The sequence below is a fragment of the Trichosurus vulpecula genome, chromosome 3, assembly GCF_011100635.1.
Source record: "Trichosurus vulpecula isolate mTriVul1 chromosome 3, mTriVul1.pri, whole genome shotgun sequence".
Lineage (NCBI taxonomy): Eukaryota > Metazoa > Chordata > Mammalia > Diprotodontia > Phalangeridae > Trichosurus > Trichosurus vulpecula.
The window spans coordinates 12,469,961-12,495,126 of NC_050575.1; the positions used below are offsets into that span (position 1 = coordinate 12,469,961).

Sequence of the window (25,166 nt, forward strand, 5' to 3'; positions counted from 1 at the left end):
GTGGAATGATGAGATGAGAAGCCAGACTGCAGAGGATTTAGAAGAGAGTGAGAAGAGAAAAGTGGAGGCACCATTTGAAGATGGCTTTCTCAAGGACTTTAAATGCTAAGAGAAGGAGAGATATAAAGATAATGCAAGTCGAGCTGGTCAGAAAAAGTAAGAGTATTTTTAAACATGGGAGAAACATGAGCATGTTTCTGGTCAGTAGGAAAGCATCCAGTAAATAGGGAGAGATGAAAGATTAGTGGGAGAATGGAGATGAAAGAAGGAGCAATCTGGAAAAGGTGGGATGGAATAGTGTCAGGAGTGCATGTAGAGGTGTTAATCTTGCCAAAGAGATGGGCTAACTCTTCACATGAGACAGGTGTAAAGGAGGAGATACTGGAGGGAGATATCTGAGTGGTATGAGATAAGGAAGAGGGGAAAAGAAAGAATTCTTAGCAAATGACCTTTTTTCTGTTGCTGAAGAGGCAGTGTCTTCAGTTGAGAGGGTAAGAGTATTGAAAATGGAATAAAGATTTTTAATGTTTTATATCTAAGACTCTTCCCAGTGTCTGACTACTTGACACAGTCTGACAATCAGTAATGTTATATATTTATGAGACAGAAGTATATGTTGAACATCTACAGGTAGAGAAAATGAGTGGTCTTTTGTGATATCCAAAAAGTTCATATTGCCCCAAGATATTTACATACACATACACACACACACACACACACACACACACACATACCCTCCTTTGGCATATGAAATTCTTGCATTCAAAATTCATTCTTTTGGGTTGCCTCCTGAGGTCCCTGTTAAACTGCAAATGCTCCTGGGAAGAGTAACATGTTCAGTTATTATTGAATAATTAACAGCATAGCAGGAATTAGCCTAGCAATGTGAAGCAAAGCATGCTGTACCTGAAAGAACACTGTCCTTGAACAGGATTAGCTTGAAGGCTCCTTTCAGGTCTCACATCCTTTGGTTCTGTCATTCAAATGCCCTTTCCCCAGCTCTGGTATTCTATGCTTTATGATTATAAGGTCCCTTCCTACTTTAACATTCTATGCTTATGGAATAGGCACATTTTAATAGGGGGAGGTGAAAGTTTAGACTCTGGATATAAGCATTCAGTAGCATTCAGTAACGATAGTAATACTCAGGTAGGCACACCTGAGAAAGAGGACAAAGCAGAAATAAACAACATACAAGGTAAAGTAATGAAATCTTAGAATTATAGAACCTCTGAGAAGAGAGAGACTTGAAGGACCACCTAGTACAATTCAATGCCCAAATCTCCTCTAAACGATGCCTGACAGGAGATCATTACCCGTTACTTGAATACTACCTGATGACAAGGAGCTGACCACCTACCCAGTAAGTCCTCTTTGTTGTTAGATAGTATTGGCTATTACAAAGTTCTTCCTTATATCCAGAGATGTGCTAGAGCCAGCTCTTACCAAAAGCTAATTGTTAAATTTTCAGTGTGACTATTTACACCTGGGAAATTGGTGAATATTATAAATTGGGACTTGATTAATTATTGTGCTAATTTTCTAGACTTGAGAAAACAATTGAGAAAATGTCTGTTTGCAGATTAGCATAATTCAGATTAAACTTAAAAGTGTGTCTAGCTTTTTGGACTCCCCTGCCTTGTCATGGTAGAGAGGCTTGCATAGCTCAGTGAAACTATGAGCTATGCCATGCAGAGTTACCCAAGATGGACAGGGCATAATGGAGAGTTCTGACAAAAGTTGGTCTACTGGAGAAAGAAATGGCAAACCACTCCAGTATCTTTGCCAAGAAAACCCCATGGACAGTACTGAAATGGTAAAAGTGATGACATCAGATGGTCAATCCCTCAGGTCAGAAGGTGTTCACTACTCTATTGGGAAGAGCAGAGGGCAGCTACAAGTAGCTCCAGCATTGATGAAGTGGCTGGGCCAAAGCCAAATGAAAGCTCAGCTGCAGGTATGTCTGGCGACAAAAGAAAGTCCAATGCTGTAAAGATCACTATCAACCTATAAACTAAGGTAAGATAGATGTGGTCAAACAGGAGATGGAAAGATTAATCATTGACATCTTGGGTGTCAGTGAACTTCAATGGACAAGTATAAGTAAATTTAATTCAGATGATCACTACATATACTACTGTCAGCAAGAATCCCTTAGAAGAAATGGAGCAGCCCTCATAGTTAATAAAAGGGAGAGAAAAGCAATACTTGAGTATAATCTCAAAAATGACTGAGTGATATGTGTTTGAAGCCAAGTTCAAACCTGTTCAACATCAGAGAAATACAAGTCTATGTTCTGACCACTGATGCAGAAGAGGTCAAAGTTGATAAGTTCTATGAAGACCTACAATGTCTTCTAGAAATAACACCAAAAAAAAGATGTAACATTCATAATAGGGAATTGGAATGCTAAAGTAGAAACTCAAAAGATAATTGGAATAACAGGCAAGTTTGGCCTTGGAATACAAAATGAAGCAGGGCAGAGATGAACAGAGTTTTGTCAAGATATAACAAACACTCTTTTTTAACAACCCAAAAGCTGATTCTACACATGGACATCACCAGATGGGCAATATGGAAATCAGATTGATTACATACTTTGCAGCCAAAGATGGAGAAGCTCTATACAGTCAGTTGAAATAAGACCTGGAGCTGACTGTGGCTCAGATCATGAGCTTCTTATTGCAAAATTCAGACTAAAATTAAAGAAGGTAGGGGAAACCATTAAATCATAGAAATATGACCTAAATAACATCCCTCGTGAATATGAAGTAGAGGCGATGAGTAGATTTAAGGGATTAGATCTGGCAGATAGTGTCTGAAGAACTATGGACAGAGGTTCACAATGTTACACAGAAGTCAGCAACAAAAAACATTCCAGAGAAAAAGAACAAGAAAGCAAAATGGCTATCTGATGAGGTTTTACAAATAGCTGAAGAAGGAGGAAAGCAAAAGGAAAAAGAGAAAGATATACCCAACTGAATACAGAATTCCAGGGAATAGCAAGGAGAGATAATAAGGTTTTCTTAAGTGAGCAATGCAAAGAAATAAAGAGAACAAAAGAATGGGGAAGATGAGATCTTGTCAAGAAAATTAGAGATATCAAAGGGAAGTTTCAAGTAAAAAATGGCATGATAAAAGGCAAAAATGGCAGGGATTTAACATAAGCAGAAAAGATGAAGAGGAGGCAGCAAGAATACACAAAAGAACTAAACAAGGAAGATCTTAACATCACTGATAACTACGATGGTGTGGTTACTGATCTCTACATCTCCAGACTTCCTGTAACATGAAGTCAAGTGGGCCTCAGGAAGTATTGCTAACAACAAGGCTAGTGGAGGTGATGGAATTCCAGCTGAGTTATTCAAAGACCTAAAAGATGATTCTGTTTAAGTGCTGTACCCAATGTGCCAGCAAATTTGGAAAATCCAACAGTGGTCACTAGATTGGAAAAGATCAGTTTATGTCTGATTCCCAAAGAAAGACAATGCCAAGGAATGTTCAAATTACTGAACAATTGCACACGTTCCATATGCCAGCAAGGTCATGATTAAGATTCTGCAAGCTAGCTTCAGCAATATGTGAACTGAGAATTACCAGAAGAGCAAGCTTGTTTTTGAAGAGGAAGAGGAACTAGAGACCAAATTGTCAACATTCACTAGATGATGGAGAAATCAAGGGAGTTCCAGAAAAACATCTAATTCTGCTTTGTTGACTACACCAAAACCTTTGACTGTGTGGATCACAAAAAAGTGTGGCAAGACATCAAAGAGATGGGAGTACCAGATCATCTTACTTGTCTCCTGAGGAAATTTTATGCAGGCCAAGAAGCAACAGTTAGAACCAAACATGTAACAATGGATTGGTTTAAGATTGAAAAAGGAATGCAACAAGGCTGTATATTACCACCTTATTTATTTAATTTATATGAAGGGTACATCATGCAAAATGCCAGGCTAGAGGAATCAAAAGCTGGAATTGTGGTTGTTAGGAGAAATATCAATAATCTCGGATATACAGATGATACCACTCTGATGGGAGAAAGTAAAGAGGAATTAAGAAGCCTCTTGATGAGGGTGAAACAGGAGAGTACAAAAGCTGGCTTGAAGTTTAACTTAAAAAAACCTAAGATCTTGGCAACTGATCCCATCAGAAGAAATGGAAATAGTCCCAGATTTAATATTCTTGGGCTCCAAGATCACTGTGGAGGGCTACTGGAGCTGTGAAATGGAAAGACACTTGCTCCTTGGAAGGAAAACTACAGCAAATCTGGAGAGGCATAACTAAAAAAGCAGAGACATCACCTTGCCGACAAAGGTCTGTATAGTCAAACTATTGTTTTTACCTGTAGCAATCTATGGCTGTGAGAGCAGGACTATGAGGAAAGCTGAATGCATAGAATTGATGCCTTCCAGTTGTGGTGCTGGAGAAGACTTTTGAGAGTTGCTGGAACATCAAGGAAGTCAAAGCAGTCAATGTTAACGAAATTAATTCAGGCTATTTGCTGGAAGGTCAAATACTGTAATGCTTCAGCCATATAATGAGAAGGCAGAACTTATAAAAAAAAAAGACCCTGATGTTAAGAAAGATTGAAGGCAAAAGGAAAAGGAGATGGAAGAGGATGAGTTGGCTAGAGAGTGTCATGGAAGCAACAAACATGAACTTGGACAGGCTTTGGGATAGATAGGATTTGGGAGGATAGAAGGACGTGGTGTGCTATGGTTCATGGGGGTCACAAAAAGTCAGACACGACTAAATAACAACAAAGCTTTTTGGAGAGCCAGATACAAAACGTTTATCAGCACATCCCTGCTTACAATGTTCAGAAATCTATCTTCTTGCTACTTTTGGTCCCAGTTCTCAGTGCAGAACAAATAATAGACTGGAGTACAAGGCTTCTCCTTTAGCTATCAAAAATGACTGATTTTTGTGCTCCGGAATGTTCTTACTAAAAAGCTAGTCCTCCCCTGATTAGATGTCATATGAAGTTCAAGCATTCAGTTCTGGCTGTATATTTTAGGAAGGACATTGACCTACTGAATGCAGAGTTTTCAGGATAACAGAGACATAACAGTCAGTTTTGACAGCTAAGGAAAGTTTTCCTAGATATGCCTTCAAATTTATTTTTTATAATAACTTCAGTTGGGGAAAGGGTAACCTAAGAACACAAGGCACCATGAGGGAGGAAACTCTGAAATACACATGGTCAGGAGAGGGAGAATATAGATCATGGGCTCCTTGGGGCTTTGTCTTCTAGATACCTTGAGACCAGTTTTGGGGAGAAAGAGTTATGGAATGGAGCTGGCCAAGGAGAAAACTTACTTGGGTTACAATTGAAGGAGAAGCATATCATTTGCTAGCTTCATATTTTAATTGATTGTTCTTACTAATTAGGTGCTAAGCTTAATTGTTTCTATCCTGCTTAAGGTCTTGAGTGTTATCAGTGTCCTTTGAATTTTGGCACCCTAGACAAAGGCCTAGTCAGGATGGCATAATTATGATTGAAGGATTTCTAGGGGCCTGGACTCTATGACATATGAGAATTGTGTAAGAAAACTGAGGGAGTAGGAAATGGTTAGCCTGGAGAAGAGAAGACATAAGAGGGGACTTGATTCCTTCTATAATTTTTGTTGTTTTCAGTCATTTCAGTTGCATCTGACTCTTCATGACCCACTTGGGGTTTTCTTGGCAAAGACACTGAAGTGGTTTGCCATTTCCTCCCCCGTCCTTCTGTAATGCAGAGCACTGACTTTAAAATCAGTTGACCTGGGTTCAAATTCCAACTCCTATTAACTGTGACTTTGAGGAACTACAGCACATGCACTTCATCTCTCTTCCCCTCTGTTTCTGTAAAATAAGGATTAAAATAACAGTTATCATGTATATAACATCTGGAGGTTTGAAAAGGGCTGTACATATATTATTTCCTTCTACTCTCATAGCAACTCTGTGAGGAAGGTGCTTTTAAGAGATAAAGTGACTTGTCTGTGATCACACATCTATGAAATGTCCGAAGCCAGAGTCTTACCCAGGTTTTGTTTGTTTGTTTGTTTTGTTTTTGGAGGGGGGGAGGGCAGGGCAATTGGGGTTAAGTGACTTGCCCAAGGTCACACAGCTAGTAAGTGTGTCAAGTGTCTGAGACTGCATTTGAACTCAGGTCCTCCTGACTCCAGGGCCGGGGCTCTACTCACTGTGCCACCCAGCTGCCCCACTTTCCCAGGTTTTCTTGACTGCAATTCCAGCCTGTTATTGAGGATGCCATGCTAAGTCTTGTAGTGATACTTTCACTGTCTGACTTCATTGAATTGCTGTAAAGAAATCATTTTAAACCTCAAACAATATTTAGATGTTGTTGTTATCATATTTCTATAGCTTATGGTCCTTGACCCACATTCTTGTCTTTAGTCACCTAATCAAGTCCAGATGTCAACATTGCCTTTGGACCAGAATGCAGTCCAAAGGGGTCTTGGGCCTGTGCTGCGGCCTGATTAAACAGAGTGAAAACATCGGGGGCTGTTGGGGCCTGATATTGTATTTCCTTGTCCTATCGGGCACTTGGCTGGCCCATAGGGACAGCTATTTGCATTACTTTCCACATCAGAGAATCATTTGACCACATCTGCAGGTCTCCAGATGTTGATGCATCTGCCATCCTAGATAAATCATGGAGATCTGAATATTTTAATCTACTTCCAGACCAGCCTTCTGCACTCTAGGAGATGGTCAAGAGAATATTCCTCAAGGCATGGACTGAGTGATAGTCACTCAATCTGGAACATCTTTTTTGCCAAGCTCCCACTAACCCAGATGTTGCTGAAAGGAAAGTGTCAGATGCTAGGACAGATTAGGCAAATTCCTGCAGAATGAATTTACAGACTGGATTTCTCAGGCTTAAGCCAGTAGTTCTCCTTCTTCTTTGTGAAAAGTGCAACGTAGGGTTACCGAAAGAGCACCCAAGAAATCAATCAATCCTTTCATTCATTTTAAACTTTTGTGAATCACTTACTATGTGCATTGTCCTAGGCCTTCAGGTAAGACACAAGGATAAATAGGAAATGATAGTCTCACCAACTTGTAGGGAGATAAGACATATACATAGATAAAGATAATGCAAATTCCTTTCACAAGCAAACTTCTAGCAAAAGTTGTTTGTACTCACTTCTTCCACTCTCTTACTTCTCAACCCTTTTCAATCTAATTCCAGTCCTACTCAACAGAAAGTGCTCTCTCCATGGTTCCTGGTGATTTCATTAACTGCTAAACCCCTTGGCTCACTGCTTAGTCGTTATCCTACTTGACTGACCTCTCAACCACTATTAACACTATGGACAACCTCCTACTCTTACATACCCTCTCCTCTACTGGTTTCTGTGATGCCACCCTCTCCTGGTTCTTCTTCTTCCTATATCATCACTCCTTCCCAGGCTATTTTCCTGGCTCATTATCCACATCTTGTCCTTGTATAACTGTTCCCCAAGGTTCTGTCCTAGGATTTCTTCCCTTCTCTCGCAATACTCTTTCCCTTGGAGAGCTCATTAATTCCTATGAACTCACTTATCATCTACATCAGACGTTCTTAAATATTTTTTTGGCAATCTGGTGAAGCTTAGAGACTCCTCAGAATAATGTTTTAAAATGTATAAAATGAAATGGATAGGATTACAAATGATACTAATTATGATGAAATAAAGCTATCAAAATATTTTTAAGACAAAATTCATGGATCCCAAGTTATATACCCTTGTTCTACACAGATAACTCATATATATATACATATATATGTACATATATACATACACACACATAGCACACAGATATACACATGCATACAAGCATACATGTGTGTTTATACGTAAGTACTGTGTGTATATGTATACATATGTGTGTATGTGTGTGTGTGTGTGTGTGTACACACATATGTCCTGTGTTGCCAAATGCCTGTTGAACATCTCCAAATGAATATCCCTGTAGGCATCTAAAATAATGTCCAAAATGGAAGTCATTGTCTTCTCCTCTAAACGTGCCCCACCTCTGAACTTACCTATTTTTGTGGAGGGCATCACTATGCTTTCAATCACCCAGGATAACAACCCCAGCCATCCTTGACTCTTCTCTCATATCTAATCAATTGCCAAGTCTCGCTGTTATCTCCACATCTCTTCTGACTGTCCCCTTCTGTACACTCATATTGCCATTTTTTCCATTTGGGCCCCATTATCCTCTTTGCTGAACTGTAACAGCCTCCTCACTGAGCCTCCTCTTTTCTCCAATCCAGCCTTCACACTGTTGCCAAACCAACCTTCTTAAGGCATAGACAGATCTAACCATGCCACCCCTGCTCAAAAATCTTTAATGTTCCCTATTGCCTCTAGGATACAAAATCTTCAGCCAGTTTTTAAAAGCCCTCCTCAATCTGGTTGCAACTTAACTTTCCAGATTTCAAATATTATCTTCCTCCCTTTATGAGCCCTTCATTCAGGATAAACTGACCCTCAAGAGAGTCAGCATGATGAAGTGGATAGGGCACTGGGCTTAGAGTCAGGAAGATCTGAGTTCTAATCCTGCATCAGACATGTACCGGCTCTGTGACTCTGGGTAAATCTCTGAACTGATGAACTGTTTCTGAAACTTGGCACTCCATCTTCTATATCTGTCTGTCTCTTTGCAAGACTGTGCCCATGCTGAGAATGTCTTCTTAACTTCCTGGCATTTTTACTGTCAATCAGAGTTCCAGCTCAGTTGAAACCTTTTCCATGAAGCCTTTCCCAATCTCCCCAATTATGAGTGCTGACTCTCTTTCTTCCAGTTCTCTTGTAGTATTTGCTTGTTATTTGGGTGCGTATTTTATCTCCATCACTCCAACAGAATAAGAACTTTGTGAAGGCTGAGACTACTTTTTTTAATTTTTGCATTCCCAGCATCTAGCAACAGTACCTTACACATAGTAGGTGTTTAATAAATGTTGAATTGGAGTACATGATGCTATGAGATCACAGAGAGGAGTGGGGAATGTGGGAATCAGGAAACAACTTACTGAAGCATTGACTATATACGGAACAGTGTCCTTGGCGCTATAAGAAAAATAAAATTTAGATAAAATATACCTGTTGGCCCTATGGAGATTTTCATTTAGTAGTCAAATAAAGCAAACTCAGATGATTACAAACCACAATATTATGTGATAAGTGGCCCAGAAACACACAAAACAAAGTGCCAAATGAAGGGAATTGGAGGAAGAAGAGTCTTCCCAGTTCCAGGTTGTTACTCGTTGGGTCATGGGGTAAGGAAATGGTATCCAAGCAGGATGAATTCTATTTGCACTTTAAAGACTAAGTAGGAATTCAGCAGGTAAAGAAGGGAGAGAGGGAATTAGATTAATAGGGGAAAGTGTGAACACAAACATGGAGGCAGGAGAGAATAGCGCATGCTCCACATTCTAGATTGGCTTAAGGAGAGACAGTTTTTTGAAGAGTCAGCATTTTAGCTCCTCTCATGAACTCAGTCCTAAGTTTGTCAAGAGAAATAGACATGGTTGGTCAGTCAACAAGCATTTGTTAAGCACTTACAATGTGCTGGGTCTCAGATCTTAAGGAAGTTCATTGGGGCAATCTAGTTGAGAAAACAACACTACCATATGTGATACAATTCAAGGATCTTTGTTGTTGTTCAGTCATGTCCAACTTTTCATGACTCCAGTTTTGGGGTTTTCTTGACAAAGATACTGGAGTGTCTTGCCCTTTCTTTCTCCAGCTCATTTAACTAAGGCAGAGTTAAGTGACTTTTCCAGGGTCACACAGCCAATAAGTGTCTGATTTGAAATCGTGAAGATGTCTTCCTGCTTCCAAGTCCAGTGTTCTATGCGCTGCACTACCTAGCTGCCCTTCACAGTTCAAGTACAGAATAGTATAGAAGCGGGTGCTAATTGTGTATAATGAACAATAGGTGGAAAACACCTTCTGGCATCCATTCTTTATCCTCTCCTATCCACACTCCAAATAGAACCAGATTGTCTTCCTTGGGTATAGATATATTTAGGATTCTCCTCTGCTCAAAACTATCCACTAGCTCCATATTTTTACCAAGTAAAACTTAAAACCTTAGGTCCAACCCACTTCCTTTCTCTATCAAATATTACCGTGCTCCATGTACTCTATACTCCAGCAAAGCTGTACTACTCGCAATCCCGGTGACACATACGCTGAGTTCTTCCACAATTGTGTCTTTACTATAGTCAGTACTTTGGTAGCCTTCCTGCTCTGACTAAACAAAAATGAGGAGGCCTGAATCTCCTGAGCTATCAGGCTGAAGGCCTGTGTTTTTCCCAAACATGGGAACTTTGAATATCAACTATGTGTGAATCAGTACAAGTCCTTGAACTCTAACCTGCGCATTAAAGTCCAGACTTCTCCCTCTCCCCTCCTGCCCCAATGCCTAGTCCTTCTTGACCCAGGTAGTTGTTGTTCAGTTGTTTCAGTTGTTTCCAACAGTACATGCCCCCATTTGGGGTTTTCATGGCAAAGATACTGGAGTGGTTTGTCATTTCCTTCTCCAGCTCATTTTACAGATGAGGAAACTGAGGCAAACAGGGTTAAGTGACTTGCCCAGGGTCACACAGCTAGTAAGTGTCTGAGGCTGGATTTGAACTCAGGAAGATGAGTCTTCCTGACTCTAGGCCCAGAGCACTGTCCGCTGTACCACCTAGCTGACCCAGATAACAACCCTATGAAAAACCCACTGGGCTTTAGCATTCTTTGGTGCTGCCTTCCATCAGGCATCTCAATCAGCCTTCCTCTCTAACTGCCCCCCTGGTATTGTGAATATTCCCCCTCAATGAAGCTTCCTAGCTTCTCTCTGCTGGCTCTCATCTTGTGCTGTGTAGCTGTGCCAGTTGTTTTGTTGGGGTTTTTTTCCCTTAGAAGCATTAGCCATTGTTGAGGACTGGTACTAACAGGCTCAGCAGCCACTTTTGGCTCCATCCAAAGGTACGGCTTAGAGTTGGGACTGAGGAAACTCCCCACTTCCCTCTGGTGCTGGGGCTGTGACTCCAGCCCTGAATTGTGCATCACTTAGTCACTTCCTTTGGGCAACAGAAGTGACACAGAAGAGATTGCTGCCTCTTCCTTGTACTGTTTCCTGGCATCCTCAAACTAACTCAAACTCTATTAAGAGAGCTCTGTGCCTGGAGTGCTATATCCCTGACATGTCCTCTCCCACATGCTGGATTTCCACGTATCCTTTCAAAGCGAATGGAAACACCACCTCCACCTCTTCACCTCCTCCACGGAGCCTCTCTTGAAACTCCCAGTTAAAAAAGATCCTTCCCTCCCAAAACTAAAAGTATCACTTTGCATTGTTGGTCACTTTGCTATTGGGATGGAGGCATTATCTCATTGGTGTGGGTATTAGTATTGGTAATTATGGTGGGACTTTTTTTTACTGTTTTCTCTTTTAGAATGCTAAAGTAATCAAGTACCTTTGATTAAGTTTTACTAGGTGCAAAGCCCCAGGCACACACCCTTTTGCTGATTAGGTGTGAAGCCTTCGGACCCTGAACAGGGTATATAAACTCAGAGGTTAGCATTTTGTTTGGGGCTCTCACTCACTGGAACAGTGTTGGTGTGGAGACTCTGGGTAACCATTGTTAAGAGCCCCCCAGCTTTGAAGAAAACCCAGATGTTGGTGCTTCTCTTTTTGGTAACTATGTATGTGATGTCTTGATCAGACAAAGCCTGTCTGTTGAATTGTGTTATTTGATCTGTTGATATCTTCTGTTTGTAATTTCTATTTGTATTTGCTCTGAACTTCAGGGTGCTGGCTTTCCCCCCTGAACTAAATGAATGATATAAGTATGTTTGATTAAAGTGAGATTATTAACCCCTTAAAGTTGCTTTCCTTAGAAAAACAGATCAAAGAATTTGTGTTGGCAGCTCTTGTTGCTGGTCTTGTTGGGTCTTACACCCCTACAGCAGCTGCTAGCAGCATTGTTGTTACAGGTACTCTTTTCATCAGTGACATCTGCAACTCCTCCACACATCCTCCTCCATCTAGACCAGAGGTTCCCAAACTATTTAGCCTACTGCCCCCTTTTCTTTTTTTATAATTATTTTATTTATTTTTCATTTTCAACATTCACTTCCATAAGGTTTTGAGTTTTAAATTTTCTTCCCTTTCGTTTCCTCTCCCCTTCCTAAGACAGTGTGCAATCTGATATAGGCTCTACTTATAAATTCACATTAAACATATTTTCACATTAGTCATGATGTAAAGAAGAATTAGAACTAATGGGAGGGACCACAAGAAAAAAGAAACAAAACAAAACAACAAAAGAAAAGAAGAGTAAATAGTATGCTTCCATCTGCATTCAGACTCCAAAGTTCTTTTTCTGGATGGGAAGAGCATTTTCCATCATGAATCTTTTGGAGTTGTCTTAGATCCCTGCATTGCTGAGATAAGCCAAGTCTATCAAAGTCAGTCATCACACAACATGGATGTTCCTGTGTACAATGTTCTCCTGGTTCTGCTGATTTCACTTAGCATCAGTTCATATAAATCTTTCCAGGTTTTTCTGAAATGCACCTGCTCATCATTTCTTATAGCACAATAGTATTCCATTACATTCATATACCACAATTTGTTCAGCCATTCCCCAATTGATGGACATTCCCTCAATTTCTAATTCTTTGCCACCACAAAAAGAGCCACTATAAATATTTTTGTACCTGTGGGTCCTTTTTCCCATTTTTATGATCTCTTTGGGATACAGACCTAGAAGTGGTATTGCAGGGTCTAAGCTACCCCTTTTTCAAAAAAAAAATTACTCAGTGCCCCTTTGGAAATCTACTTTCTTTAACCCTTTAATGTTTTTCTTTAATTTGTGTCATTTCAAAAAAAAACAATTTTTTAAAATGTTATGTCTTAAATTTAGTAATTTATTGTAAATTTGTGGAGTTTTTCCTGCATTGAAATTTTGATGACACAATGTTATCATATAGCATCATATTGTAAACAAGTCATTACATGCACATATTCCTGGCAATGCATGCTGGACTTCCTGACATTGTACAACATGCTTGCCACTTGCTTGTTAAGACCTGTTGGTGGACTTGACCACTGATCGGTTATAACTTGCATTTAGTGTGTTTATTTGGAAAATAATATAATCACTATGACTTTAACTCTGTTATGCATCAAATGAAACAGGTACGAATGATTTCTCAAAATTTTCTTCTCTTCTCTTCTTTCTTTATGCTTCCACCCTTATGTTTCAACAATCCAGCTAGCAGCTTCTGTAGGGGCGTAAGATCCATCCACAGAAGCTGCTAGCCGGATTGTTGAAACAAATGGCGTAGTTGGCAGGATCTGCCTTTAACAGGAAAGCATGGCGTGTTGGGGTACTGGGTTGGTTGAATGTTTCCCAGTTTTTGGATTGCTCTTTGTACTTGGAGTGACTATGGTTCTGTGCAGCCTCAGAAGCAACAAAGTCCTGAAGGAAAACAGGCCGGTGGAAGTGCTGGGTGTGGTTTCCCAGGGGCCAGGAGCAGGAGATAATCCCTTCTTCCCAGGGCTTAAGCTGATAAGCCTGGCCCTGGAGGACTGTGCTGAAAGGGTAAAAGTCTTGAGATTATATTGTATATGGAGTTTTGAAACAGGAGTGGAGAATGGCCTTGGAGAGTTGGAGAATGGCCTTCCTACAGATTTGGCAGGAGGGGCTAGTGAGAAAAAAGAAGCGGACTGCAGCTGCCAAAATACTGACCCAGACAGAGCAGAAGACTGCCTGCATTAGAACTTTGGAAAGGTGATAGCAGTGAGCTGCTTTCCAGCTGACTTTGGTGAGGTGAGCACAAAGATGGGGAACCACCTACATCAGGATTCCAGAAGAAGCCAGGTGAGGCCAGCTGGAGTTGGAACCCAGGAGCCTGAAGTCCAGCCCTGGGGCAAGATGGAAACTTTGCAACAAGGCACTGAGTCTGCCTTTTTGGTCCCTTCAGCTTGGGCTGCTTGGGATCCAGGAGGGAGGCATGGATTTGTTTTTGTTGGGGTGGGGAAAGTGCCTTGGACCCCCAGGGACCCCACCCTGTTGACTTTATTGCCCAATCCTCCAGACTTGGAACCGGGGACTGGAACTTAATGGGGAGAACAGACTCTAAAAGAACTTTGTTTGGACTCTTTCTTTGAAATTGGGACTTTGGGTGCTACATGGAAGCCTGCAACGGCAGTTTGGGGAGGAGATATCCCCAAGAGAACTCTATTTGTTTGTCTGTTTGCTTTAGGACTTTACTAACTAAAGCATGCCTGTGCCTCAGGGTACTGGGAAAAAGCCTGCAATGGCAGTGTGCTGCTGAAGAAGCACTTTATTTGGACACTTTATGAGCTTAAGAGATTAACTTGCTTTGACCTAGGGGTGGACATTTGAATAGTCAACAATTATTTTGGGAATGATTGATTGAAGAAGTTATCTTGCTGGGACCTAGGGGTGGGTCACATTTGAATTGTAAACCAATATTTGGGAATGTCACTGAATGATATGTTTGCTTTATTATGAATGATATCTTTTAGTTTCCTTCGTAATTGGGTCACAATGTAGGTTCTAAGATACATGGCTGATTAGATCATGTATCCTAGAACAAGGGGTGGAGTGTAACCAGAATGGCCTTTGTTTTCTTTGAGTGACTCAATTTATCTCATTGAGCCTTACTAGGTGCTAAGCCCCAGGCCCAAACCCCATTAAGTATTAACGTAATCCATGTGGGTGTGAACCTCCCAGGGTCCTAAGGGGAGGGGCCAACTCAAGGACCAATCACCAGAGCCTGAGCTCTGGTGATTCAGATGATGTTTGATGTCTGAAGCCCTATAAGAAAGGAGGACAGAGCCATTTGTGAGGGGCTCTGGAGATGGTGTTGATGAGGAGACTCTGGGCAGCTGTAGCTAAGGAGCCCTCCAGCTTGTAAACCCGGATGCTGAGACTTTGTTGAACTCTGGTAACTATGTGTTGGGATTTGAATCAGACAAAGTCTGTTGATGTTTGTAATTTGTTTGCATTTTGTTTTGAAGTTCAGGGTGCTGGATTTTTCCCCTGAACTAACTGAATGATATTTGAATGCTGAATTAAAAGTAAGCTTGTCAACCCCTTCACCTTGCTTTCCTTAATTAAGCAGATCAGAAGAACCTGTGCTGTTGGCAGCTTTCTGGGTGCTGGCTGTGGGTGAATCTTATACCCCCACAGAAGGTGCTAGGCAGATTGTTAAAACACCTTATTTTTATTTAAGGCCCCCCAATTGCACCCAAGGCTACTACCATCCCCCCGGATCATTCCAGCATCCCCCAGGGGGTGGTATCACCCACTTTGGGAACGTGTGATGGACATCTGGACCCTTCTCCATGTTCCCCTTGAAATCCTCCACATGGAATTCCCACAGTACTCCAGAAGCCTTCTTCTCCATTTCTTAATGTTACTTGGGCATTTATTGTGTATTGCTTTGTATTATAGTTATTTTTATGAGTCTTCCTAGTATGTAAGCCCCATAAAGAGAGCACCTAACTTACAGGAGGTGCTTAATAATTAATCATTGATTGATTACTCAATGAAGGCAGAGACTGTGTCTTTTTGTACTTTGTAGCTCCTTGGTTCCTGGTGTTGTATTCATCACCCAGGAGGCATGTAATAAGTATTTATTGAATTGAACTGAGGAAGATAAGGGAGAGCTAAGTATTTAATTTCCCGTATAGTTGAGTACTACATGTCAACAATGTAATGGAAAGAGCCCTGGATGTGGAATTAGAGGACCTGAATACAAATCATGGCTTGGCTAATTATTATATATGTCACCAACTCACTTGTCTTCTCTGGGTCTCAGTTTCCTTATCTATAAAATGAAGGGATTAGATCAAATCAGGGGTCCTTAAGTTTAGTTCTATGAACTTATTTTCTAAAATATTTTCAAGCTTTATTTTAGTATAAATGGTTTCCTTATTATTCCTATGTGTTTTGTTTTGTGTATTTAAAAACATTATTCCAAAAAGGATCTATACGTTTCTCTCAACTAAGAAGGAGTCTGTGACACACAAAAGAATAAAAGAAGAACCCTTGGACTAAATGATCTTTAAGGGTCCTTTTCATCTCCAAATCTATGATCTGCCTCTGATAAATCCTCAGTAACATTTGCTCTTTGCACATCTCCCAGGTGACCTAATAACCAGCTGAGATAAGGAATTGTGTGAAAGCCCTCTGGACAATGTCCAGTGCTGACAAAAGAATGATTTGGGCTGACAATCTTGGCACTTATAAAGCTGATGCTCATATATGTTGCATATGTCCTGTGCTTCCACATTCCCATCTGCCTTTTCAGCATTATCTTCTAATACTTCCCATTATGTGTCCTATGTACCTGCTAAACCAGATTACTCATCATGCCCTCCCTTCCCATCCTACCCTTTACCACCTTTGTACTTTGGATTGTCTGTCTTTGAAGTGGACCAGCTCCACCTGGGGAAATTTTTCTTTCCTAAAATGTCCAACTGAACTATTACTTTTTCCATGAAGCCTTTGATAATTCCCTCCTGTTCAATACCTCACTCATTAGAAATGATTTTTCCATCCTGGGATCTTTCATTATTCTTCGTTTGGAATTCTCCTATGTGCCGACATTTTAATTTGTATTATAGTCATCTATACACATATCTTGTCTCTGTGAGCTATTCTGTGAGGACTTGGAGTTGTAATTTGGACTTGAGTCATGCACGAAAAGAGTCCATACTCACTCATTTGGTGAAGGGTGTTTATTGGCAAGGACACTCAACAGGAACCTGTACACCTCAGCCCACAGTCATCTCTGGACCCAAGAATATCCAAATGCTGATATACTTTTTGGGCAATGCATCATCTCTGAGTGGGAGCCAGCTGGTCTTCCACAAAGGGATGGAATGGTTTTTTGGGAGGCTGGAAAAGCCAGTGTCACAGATTTCCATAGTGTTGCAGCTTGGTCTGAAATTGGCCAGAATTAGGAATCGTTTTCTACCTTAGGACTCTCTTGTTCAAAGTGGGAAGTACCCAATGTATAAGTTTTACATAGTTTCTAGTAACATAAGTCATAAAAAGTCATAGTCTGAACCAGTCATTAGCATCACAAAGTAACCTAACGCTAAGCAAAGCATTACAGTCCGTTCCAATAATGATCAAGCAATCCAGAATTCTCTGGTGGGGGCTCTCAAGCAAGAGCACGCTTTTTCAGTCATATTAAAATCCAGTTAGTGACGTCATAAAGTACCTGCGAGGCAGGGGAGAGATTATGCCGGGCACCATCTGGCTGATTGTGGGGGAGGGGTTGCCTGTCTTTGGATCTCTGGTGCTTAGCATTGCACCTGACACATAATAAGCATTTAATTAATGATTATTGACTGACTATTATTTGGACCAAACATAAGATCAAGCACAAGAAAGAAACAATTGCAGGAACTGGCCAGTTGGGGACCCATGAGTGGGGGCATGCTATGTTTCATTAGTCACATAGGCTTATAGTGACCAGGTGTAATACCAATGAAGTTGGGACTTTTTAACTGTTTTAGAATGCTAAATTAATTAAACATCTTTGATTGAGTCTTACTAGGTGCAAAGCTCCAGACCCAAACCCCTAATTACTAGGTGCTAAGCTTATGTGGGCGTGAAGCTCCCAGGGCCCTAAGTGGAGTTGCTAAGACCAGAGCCAACAGTAGGAGCCTAAATTCTGGTCGCTCAGATGATGTGTGATGAAGGCTAAAGACTATAAAAAAAGAGAAAACAGAGCTATTTGTTGGAGGTTCTCACTCCCAGAGGAGTGCTGGTGAGGGCCTCTGGGCAGCCGCTGTAAGAACCTCCCGGCTCATCCAGATGTTGTTGGTTTCTTGGTAACTATGAATTGTATTTGGTCTGTTTATAACGTATGTTTGTAATTTGTTTGTATTTGCTCTGAAGTTCAGGGTGCTGGCTTTTTCCCCTAAACAAAGCAAATGATATTTGTTTGTTGGATTGAAGTGAGATTGTTAACCCCTTAATGTTTCCTTCCTTAGTAAAGTAGATCGAAAGAACCTGTGCTGGCAGGGTTCTTGTTGTTGGGCTCGTGTTGGTCTTTCACCCCTACAGCATCTGCTAGCCAAAGTGTTGCAACACCAGGTCCTCTGAACAGCAAGACACCCCTATTAGATCAGATGTGTAATATAATGGTAAAAACCCTGGACCTTAAATCAGAAGACCTAGGATTGAGTTCTTCCTCTGACCCTGACTAACTTTGTGACCATAGGCCTCAGTTTTCTCACCTGTAACCTGGGACTATACCATTTGCCCTAATTACTTACATAGTTGTGAGAAAAGCGCTTTGCAGTATGCCATAGAAATGTGAGTTGTGATGATGATGAGTGATTTGAGCACGGGGACGATGGATGTCTTGTTTATCTCATACTGCCTGCAGTTCCAGGACAATATTTTGTACATCATAGGGGATTGGCCTGTATCGGTATAATGTGACATAGTTAAATCAAATTCATGTGTGCCCTCTGAGCGAAAAAGAAAAGAGAACAAATGTGGTCAATCTAATATTTACTGATACCCATATGACTTTGTTAGACATCTGGAAGGCAGACTCTGCTTTGCCCTTTTCTTCCAGATGTGGACACAGACTGAGCTTTCTACTTCCTACTAGTGTGTTCTCTGGAGGTGACCTAGGCTTCCAGGAGTACTGCTCTAGTATCCTTACCTTAGACCGTACCCTATGCACATCTGGTATCCTCCAGTATCTTTAACTTAGCCTGTACCCTGTGCACATCTGGAAGAGTAATTATTATTTTTAGACAATTCTATCCAGACATCCTTATTTACCAGACTGACACTCCAACCTAAGATGGACCTTAAAAAAAAGAAAAGAAAAAAAAAACTTTCTAACAATTACAACTTTTCGAAAGTGGCATGGGGAAACTCAGGAGTTTTCCTTCACTTGAAGTCTTTGAGCAAAGGCTGGATGACCATTTATGAAATCAATTGTAAAAGGGACAGACTGGTTGACCTCTCAGGTCCCTTCCAACTCTGAGATTCCATGATTTTAATGAAAAAGAATAAATAATAGAATTTTATTCAGTAAATATTTATTAAGTGCTTGCTACGTATAAGCCCTGTGCTAAATATTAGAAATATAAAGATAAAACAAGATGTAGTCTCTTCTCTTTAGGATTGTTGCTGTTCATTCTTTGTTCTCAAAGAGGAGCAATGCTGTCAGGAGGGTGATGTCTTGACTGACATGTGAATTGGATTTAAGTGAGGCAGGACTGTGCAAAGCCATCAGCCTCACTTTCTTCTCCAGAGTCATCGAGGTCCAGCGGCAAGACATAAGTCAAGACAACTGGTGATGGTTCATGCTCTTTAGAAGCTCCTAATTTAAAGGAGGGGGGAGGAGATAAACCATGTTTGCAAACAAGTATGATACAAGGTCAAGTATGATAAGCAATAAGGCAGAGGTACAGATAAATTGCTCTTAAACAAATTGGGAGAGACAAAGATCACTTGCAGCTGGAAGGATCAGGAAAGACTTCATGGGTGAGGTGGCACCTTGTCAATACAGACCCAGGCCCAGTAGAAGGGAATAAGAAGCTCCCAAGAAGACAATAAAGCAAACCATGCTTACTGAACAGACATGTTCATGAAATAAAAGGTAGTCAGGGAGAATGATGGAAACAAGGCAGATCTTCTGGGCTCTTGCTTGGAATAGACACCCATCTAGGGCACCCTCTTTCAAACCAGTAAAGTCTGGTGGGTTTTTACAGATTCTTAGTTGGGTCTAATAGAATAAACCAGAATAAATGGCTGGAGGAAGAGATCAAGGAGCCTGAACTATGGACTGGTGCTGATTCAGATGGGGGGGGTGGGGAGGGAGAGGAGAAAATTCCTGGGACAGGCAAAGGGTCTTTGGGTTGTTGTTGCTGGTCATACACTTACAGGGTAACTGAGCTTCCCTGACAGGGATTTCTGGGCTTCTTTAGTTAGCTGGTCAGGCAGGAAAATGTATTCTTTACGCACTTCAACTTGAACTTGGACTTCAAGAATCATTGCATCTTCTAGGTCAAAGGGATTGTAAAGGTTATACAGCCCACTGATGCCACAACATCACCACCAAGGGGCCACTTGACCTCCTTTTAAATATCTCCTGGGGTAAGGAATCTCTGCCTCTTGAGGAAGCTCATCACACTGTGGGGCAGCTAGAATTATTAGGCAGGTTTTTTCCTCATCTTTATTTGAAATCTCCCTTACTCCAATTTGCTGCTTATTGGTCCTAGTTGTGTAGCTAAGTGGCGCAGTGGATAGAGTGCTGGGCCTGAAGTCGGGAAGACATCTTCCTGAGTTCAAATCAGGCCTCAGACACAGTAGCTACGTGACCTTGGGCAAGTCCCTTAACCGTGTTTGCCTCAGTTCCTCATTTGTAAAATGAGCTTGAGAAGGCAATGGCAAACCACTCCAATATCTTTGCCAAGATTACCCCAAGTTGGGTCATATAGAGTTGGACACAACTGAAACAACTGAACAAGAACAGTCTTATGGAATAATACAGAACAAATATAGGCCATCCTTCCCCTTGATGACCCCTTATATATTTGTAGACATGATCAAAATCATCATGCTTTTCTATATTTTTCACACAGATTATTAGCTGCCTGAGTGAGCTGCTACCTTTTAGACCTGGCTTTTATTTTTATTTTACTTTTTATTTTAGTCCTAGAAAGTATTAAAAAGAATAGGTGGAAATGTCAACTCTTCAGTATATATGTTTTCATGTGGTATCCTACATTAAATCATAAGCTCTTTGAGGGCAAAGACTGTCTTTTGCTTCTTTCTGTGTCCCTGGCACTTAGTATAGTACCTGGCACATAGTAGACTCTTAATAAATTGATTGATTAATTGGTCTCAGGAAATCCATTCTTCTCCTGTCTCTCCCAGACCAAACAGAAGAGTTCCCAGTTCTGTATTATTATGTTCAAACCACCTTGCCCCAGTGCCTTACCATTCAATCATGCTTTTGCAGTCTCTCCTGGGCTTTTAGCCATGCATATCAATGTTTGCCTCGGGTTCAGTCCTTGCCTTGCTAGTTCTATCATATTTCTATAATGACTCATCTGACAACAGGTGGATTGGGGTAATGAATTTAATTATACTAGTTAGCATTGACTGACAGTGTCATGGAATGAGAATTAGCTCCTCCACAGCCTTCCCCTGAGGACCAGTCTTCCTAAATATTCCCCTTTTACAGAAAAGGAGACTGAGGCACAAAAATGAAGTGCTGCCCATTTCACACACTTGGAGCACGCCCTCCCGAATCTCCCAAAGGTCATAAAACTAGTCAGAAAAAGAAGTGAGAGAAAAGCTTGGTCTTTGGTCTTCCGGTCCAGGCCATGGCTACCCCATTGAGAGGCCAGATTTGGTCACCCCTCAACAAAGCATATTTTCCAGGAAAACACGGAAAACTGCTTGACAACTTGAGATTTGAAGTTCCTACTCTGCCCCAAGTGGTGCTAGAGAAAGAGTTATGGATTTAAGGTCCAATGACCCAAGTTTGAATTCCACCTTGTGTCACTTAGTATGTGTGATCTTGAGCAAATCACCCACCGTGTTGGGACCTGAGATTCCACATCTATAAAATGAGAGACAAGATGATCCCCAAGGGCCTTTCCACCTCCAAATCAGTGATTCTGTGATCTCCCCTACCAGCAGCCTGCCCAAGGTCACGTAGTGAGTTTGTGAGAGAGTCCAGAATAGAGCTCATCACTCCTAATTTAAGTTTCTCACTATCAGAGCTGCTGGGAAAAGAAGGGTGGAGTAGCAGAATGAATGCTAGCTTAGGAGTCAAAGGCTAGTTTCAGCTCTGCTTCTGACTAGCTATGAGTCATCCCTACCCCCACCCCCTTCTCTGGGTCCTAATTTTCCCACTAATTCTTGGCATTTAAGTTTTCTCTCAGGATGTTGTGGTGCTGCTCAGTAGTTTCTGACTCTTCATGACTCCATTTGGGGTTTCTTGGCAAAGATACTGGAGTGGTTTACCTATCGTTCCCTCCTCCAATGGATCCATTTTGTCAGGTAATCAGAGGTTAAGTGACTCACCCAGGGTCACACAGCTAGGAAGTACCTGAGGCTGGATTTGAACCCAGGTCTTCCTGACTCCAGTGCTCTATTCACAGCTACCTGCCTGTCCTAGGATATTAGACCTAGTGATTTTACTAATGAAAGTACCTAGCCAATAAGGAGGCTCGGATTAGAGTCACAACTCAGGGCCACAGGCTCTTGGAAAATTAGACTTTAAATATTCACATTTTAACAAATTTCCCAGTCTTCTTTTATCCTGAAACAACATTCTGAGTTGCTTGTGGTTTTACATAGTGATTGGGAGTGATTGGGCAGCAACAAAGGTGTAAGAAATAAAACTCAGAATGACGTTTAAAATTCTTTATGTGATTGCCACGGATCCCAAGGGAAATTGTTTCCTACTAGGCTATGTTTGCATCTGAAGAATTCGGGTAGGCTCCCGCTTTCCTATATCAGCCTGAGCCTGGGTGTTTGCTCTAAGTTTACTGAGCTTTTTTCTTTCCTTTTTGGAGGGTGGGGATGAGGCTATCACCATCACCATCACCATCACCACCACCACCACCACCACCACCATCACCATCACCATCACCACCACCATCACCATCACCACCACCACCATCATGGGTAATGGTGAAATTTGGCTCTGGAGAATTTTCCATGACCTTATCTAATTATACGTATATGATCATAGAAACATTGAATGTCAGATCTGAGAGGAATCTTAAAATCACACACAAACACACTCGTGCACACACATAGTCCTTGCTCCGTATGTGTGCCCTTATTCCTCCTTGCCTCTTCTTGAGCTTAAAAAGATGGGTAGAGATTCAGTAATGGAATGAGACACAGCCAATATTCCAAGCAGAGAGAACAATCGAGCTGAAGGAGGGAGTTAGGAGAAAAGATTGGAAAGGGAAGGCCATTGAGGCCAAACCTCTCATGAGTCAGAGAAGGCGCGGACTAGTGCAGAATCACAAAATTCGACTCATAAGCTTCGGAGGCAAAATTGGAACTCCCGCCATCTGGGTGGTGCCAGATTGCAAAGGACGCTGAGTCCTAGGGAAAGGGTCTTCACTTGAGAGACAGGAGGTAGTGAGTGGAGGTTTAAGAGCAGAGAAGGGACACGACCAGCCCCCTGCAGAAGCACCAGATTTCTGAGGATTCTTCCCAAGTCGGGCAGGGTGAAAGCATCCCCCACTACCATGGCTAGCCACACTACCCCAGTAAGTCCAGGGAGCTGCGGCCGGGTTCCCCCAATTAGCCCAGCAGATGACAATGACAAAGGCTGGCTTCTCCTTCTCCCCCAACCCCCACCTCCCTTAGAGATGCAAAGCCCGGAGGGGGAGGCGTGGTGGTGAAACCAATGGATCTGGGACTGAGCGCGTGGCCCAGGCGGGTCCTGCCCAGAACCTGCCTGCCACCGCTGGGGAAGGAGGCAGCTCCCAGGGTGCTGCATTCATCAGAACTGCCGAGCTGATCACATGGTTTTCTTCCTGCCTTCCCCGTTAGCTGCTCCTTGTCAGCAGCTGGCGGAGCCCGAGGCCGCAGGCCAGTGTCTGCAGAAAACCTTTCCCGGCCCTACGTTGCAGAACGCCAGCCTCCTGCTCGCGCTCCCACCCCCGCGCCGCCGCCAGCCCGCCTCGCCAACTAAATGGTTTTCCTCCGTGCCAGGGAGATTACCGTGGATCCCAAGGAAGCTGCCTCCTACTAGGCCATGTTTGCATTTGAAGAATTCAGGTAGGCTCCCGCTTTCCCGCATCAGCCCGAGCCTGGCTTTTTGTTCTAAGCTTATTGGGGGGTTTTCTTTCTTTTCTTTTCTTTCTTTTCTTTTTTCTTTCTTGCTTCTTTTTTGCTGTGTAATGACACTCTGGGATCTGGCTGCCGTTGCTGCTTCCCGGCAGGGCTGACTTTAATATTTGTTGGCGGGTTAGACAGGGTTTGGGGAGATTAGGGTTTGGGGGGTGGGGGCGGGTGGGGATGGAAAGCCCGGGATCCAGGGAAAGGATGCTAGCTGAAGGCTGAAGTGATAGCTAGATGACTGATTTTTCTGGTGCACGGATCGCTTGGGATCCACCTGGATGCCGGTGCGGGGCTCTGAATACCAAACAGCCCAGCGTCGGGCCACCCTTTGTCAAACCCTGGAGAGAGTGATGCTCCTTTTCAAAACAAATAAATAAAAGGGAGGGGGGAATGAGAAGAATGCTAATGGTGGTAGCTGAAGCCGGAGAATTTTGGCAAGTCTGTAGAGCTGAGATTTGGCTTTGACTTCATCAGATGTTTGTTATTTTTAATAATAATCTCCTGGCCGGGGAGCTCCGGGTGAAGCCTGTTGGAAGGGTTTTCCTAAGCAGGCTTTCTCTTTGCTGTTAGTAAGCGGTTCAGCTGCTGCTGCAGTTATTAATGTTCCAAATTAGCTTCTTTTGTGAAGCTGACTTGCCCCCTCTTTCCTCAGAGAACCCATCTCTGAGTATCAGTGTGGGAAGGGTAGTTTGGGCGAAATGAAAATTAAGGGGGGCAGGGCTGAAAAGCCAAACAGACAGATTCTGTGTATGTTGCCACCTCTTGGGTCTTATGAAGGAGTGTGTTTGCTGGGATTCCTGACCTCTGCAAGCCTCTGGTTTTCTGAGAATGATTTACTCTTTATTTTTATGCAAAGCCTAAACGTTAAAACAGCTGGAAAGACTAGTGACTCAGGATGTCAGAACTGGGAGAGAACTTAGAATCATAGAACATGGAATGTTGGAATAAGAAGGGACCTTGGAATCACAGAATATGAAATGTCAGAGCAAGGAGGGACCTTAGAATCATAGAACATGAAATGACAGTGCAAGTGGAACCATAGATGGTATGACCGAGATGGAAGGACCTTAGAGATCAACTAATCTATTACCTCATTTTACAGATGAGGAAACTGAGGTTCAATGAGTTTAAGTAATTTATCTAAGGTCATACACCCAGGAAATGGCAAAGTTAAGATTCAAAGGCAGATCCTCTGAATCCAAGTGCCTTGCTTCCAACCCACCAGGACTCTGTGACAGCCTTACAGCCATCCTCACAAAACCTTTTTCTGATC

General features: G+C 42.0%; 1 protein-coding gene across 8 annotated transcripts in view; it reads left to right on the plus strand.

Moving 5' to 3' along the window:
* EVL (Enah/Vasp-like) overlaps nucleotides 1-25,166 on the plus strand; it is a 275,108-nt gene that overhangs the window by 53,053 nt on the left and 196,889 nt on the right. For 2 of the 8 annotated variants that reach the window (XR_005009982.1, XM_036752864.1), the window contains exon 1: nucleotides 23,645-23,830. The exons of 3 other annotated variants lie outside the window; for them this stretch is intronic. Coding sequence is in view for 4 of the 5 variants with exons in the window: in XM_036752864.1 (XP_036608759.1) it covers nucleotides 23,808-23,830 (23 nt within the window). In the remaining variant the exon portion in view is untranslated. Of the gene's footprint in view, nucleotides 1-23,414; nucleotides 23,831-25,166 lie in introns of those variants that run through there. 3 more of the 8 variants (XM_036752867.1, XM_036752870.1, XM_036752869.1) reach the window with 3 other exon arrangements.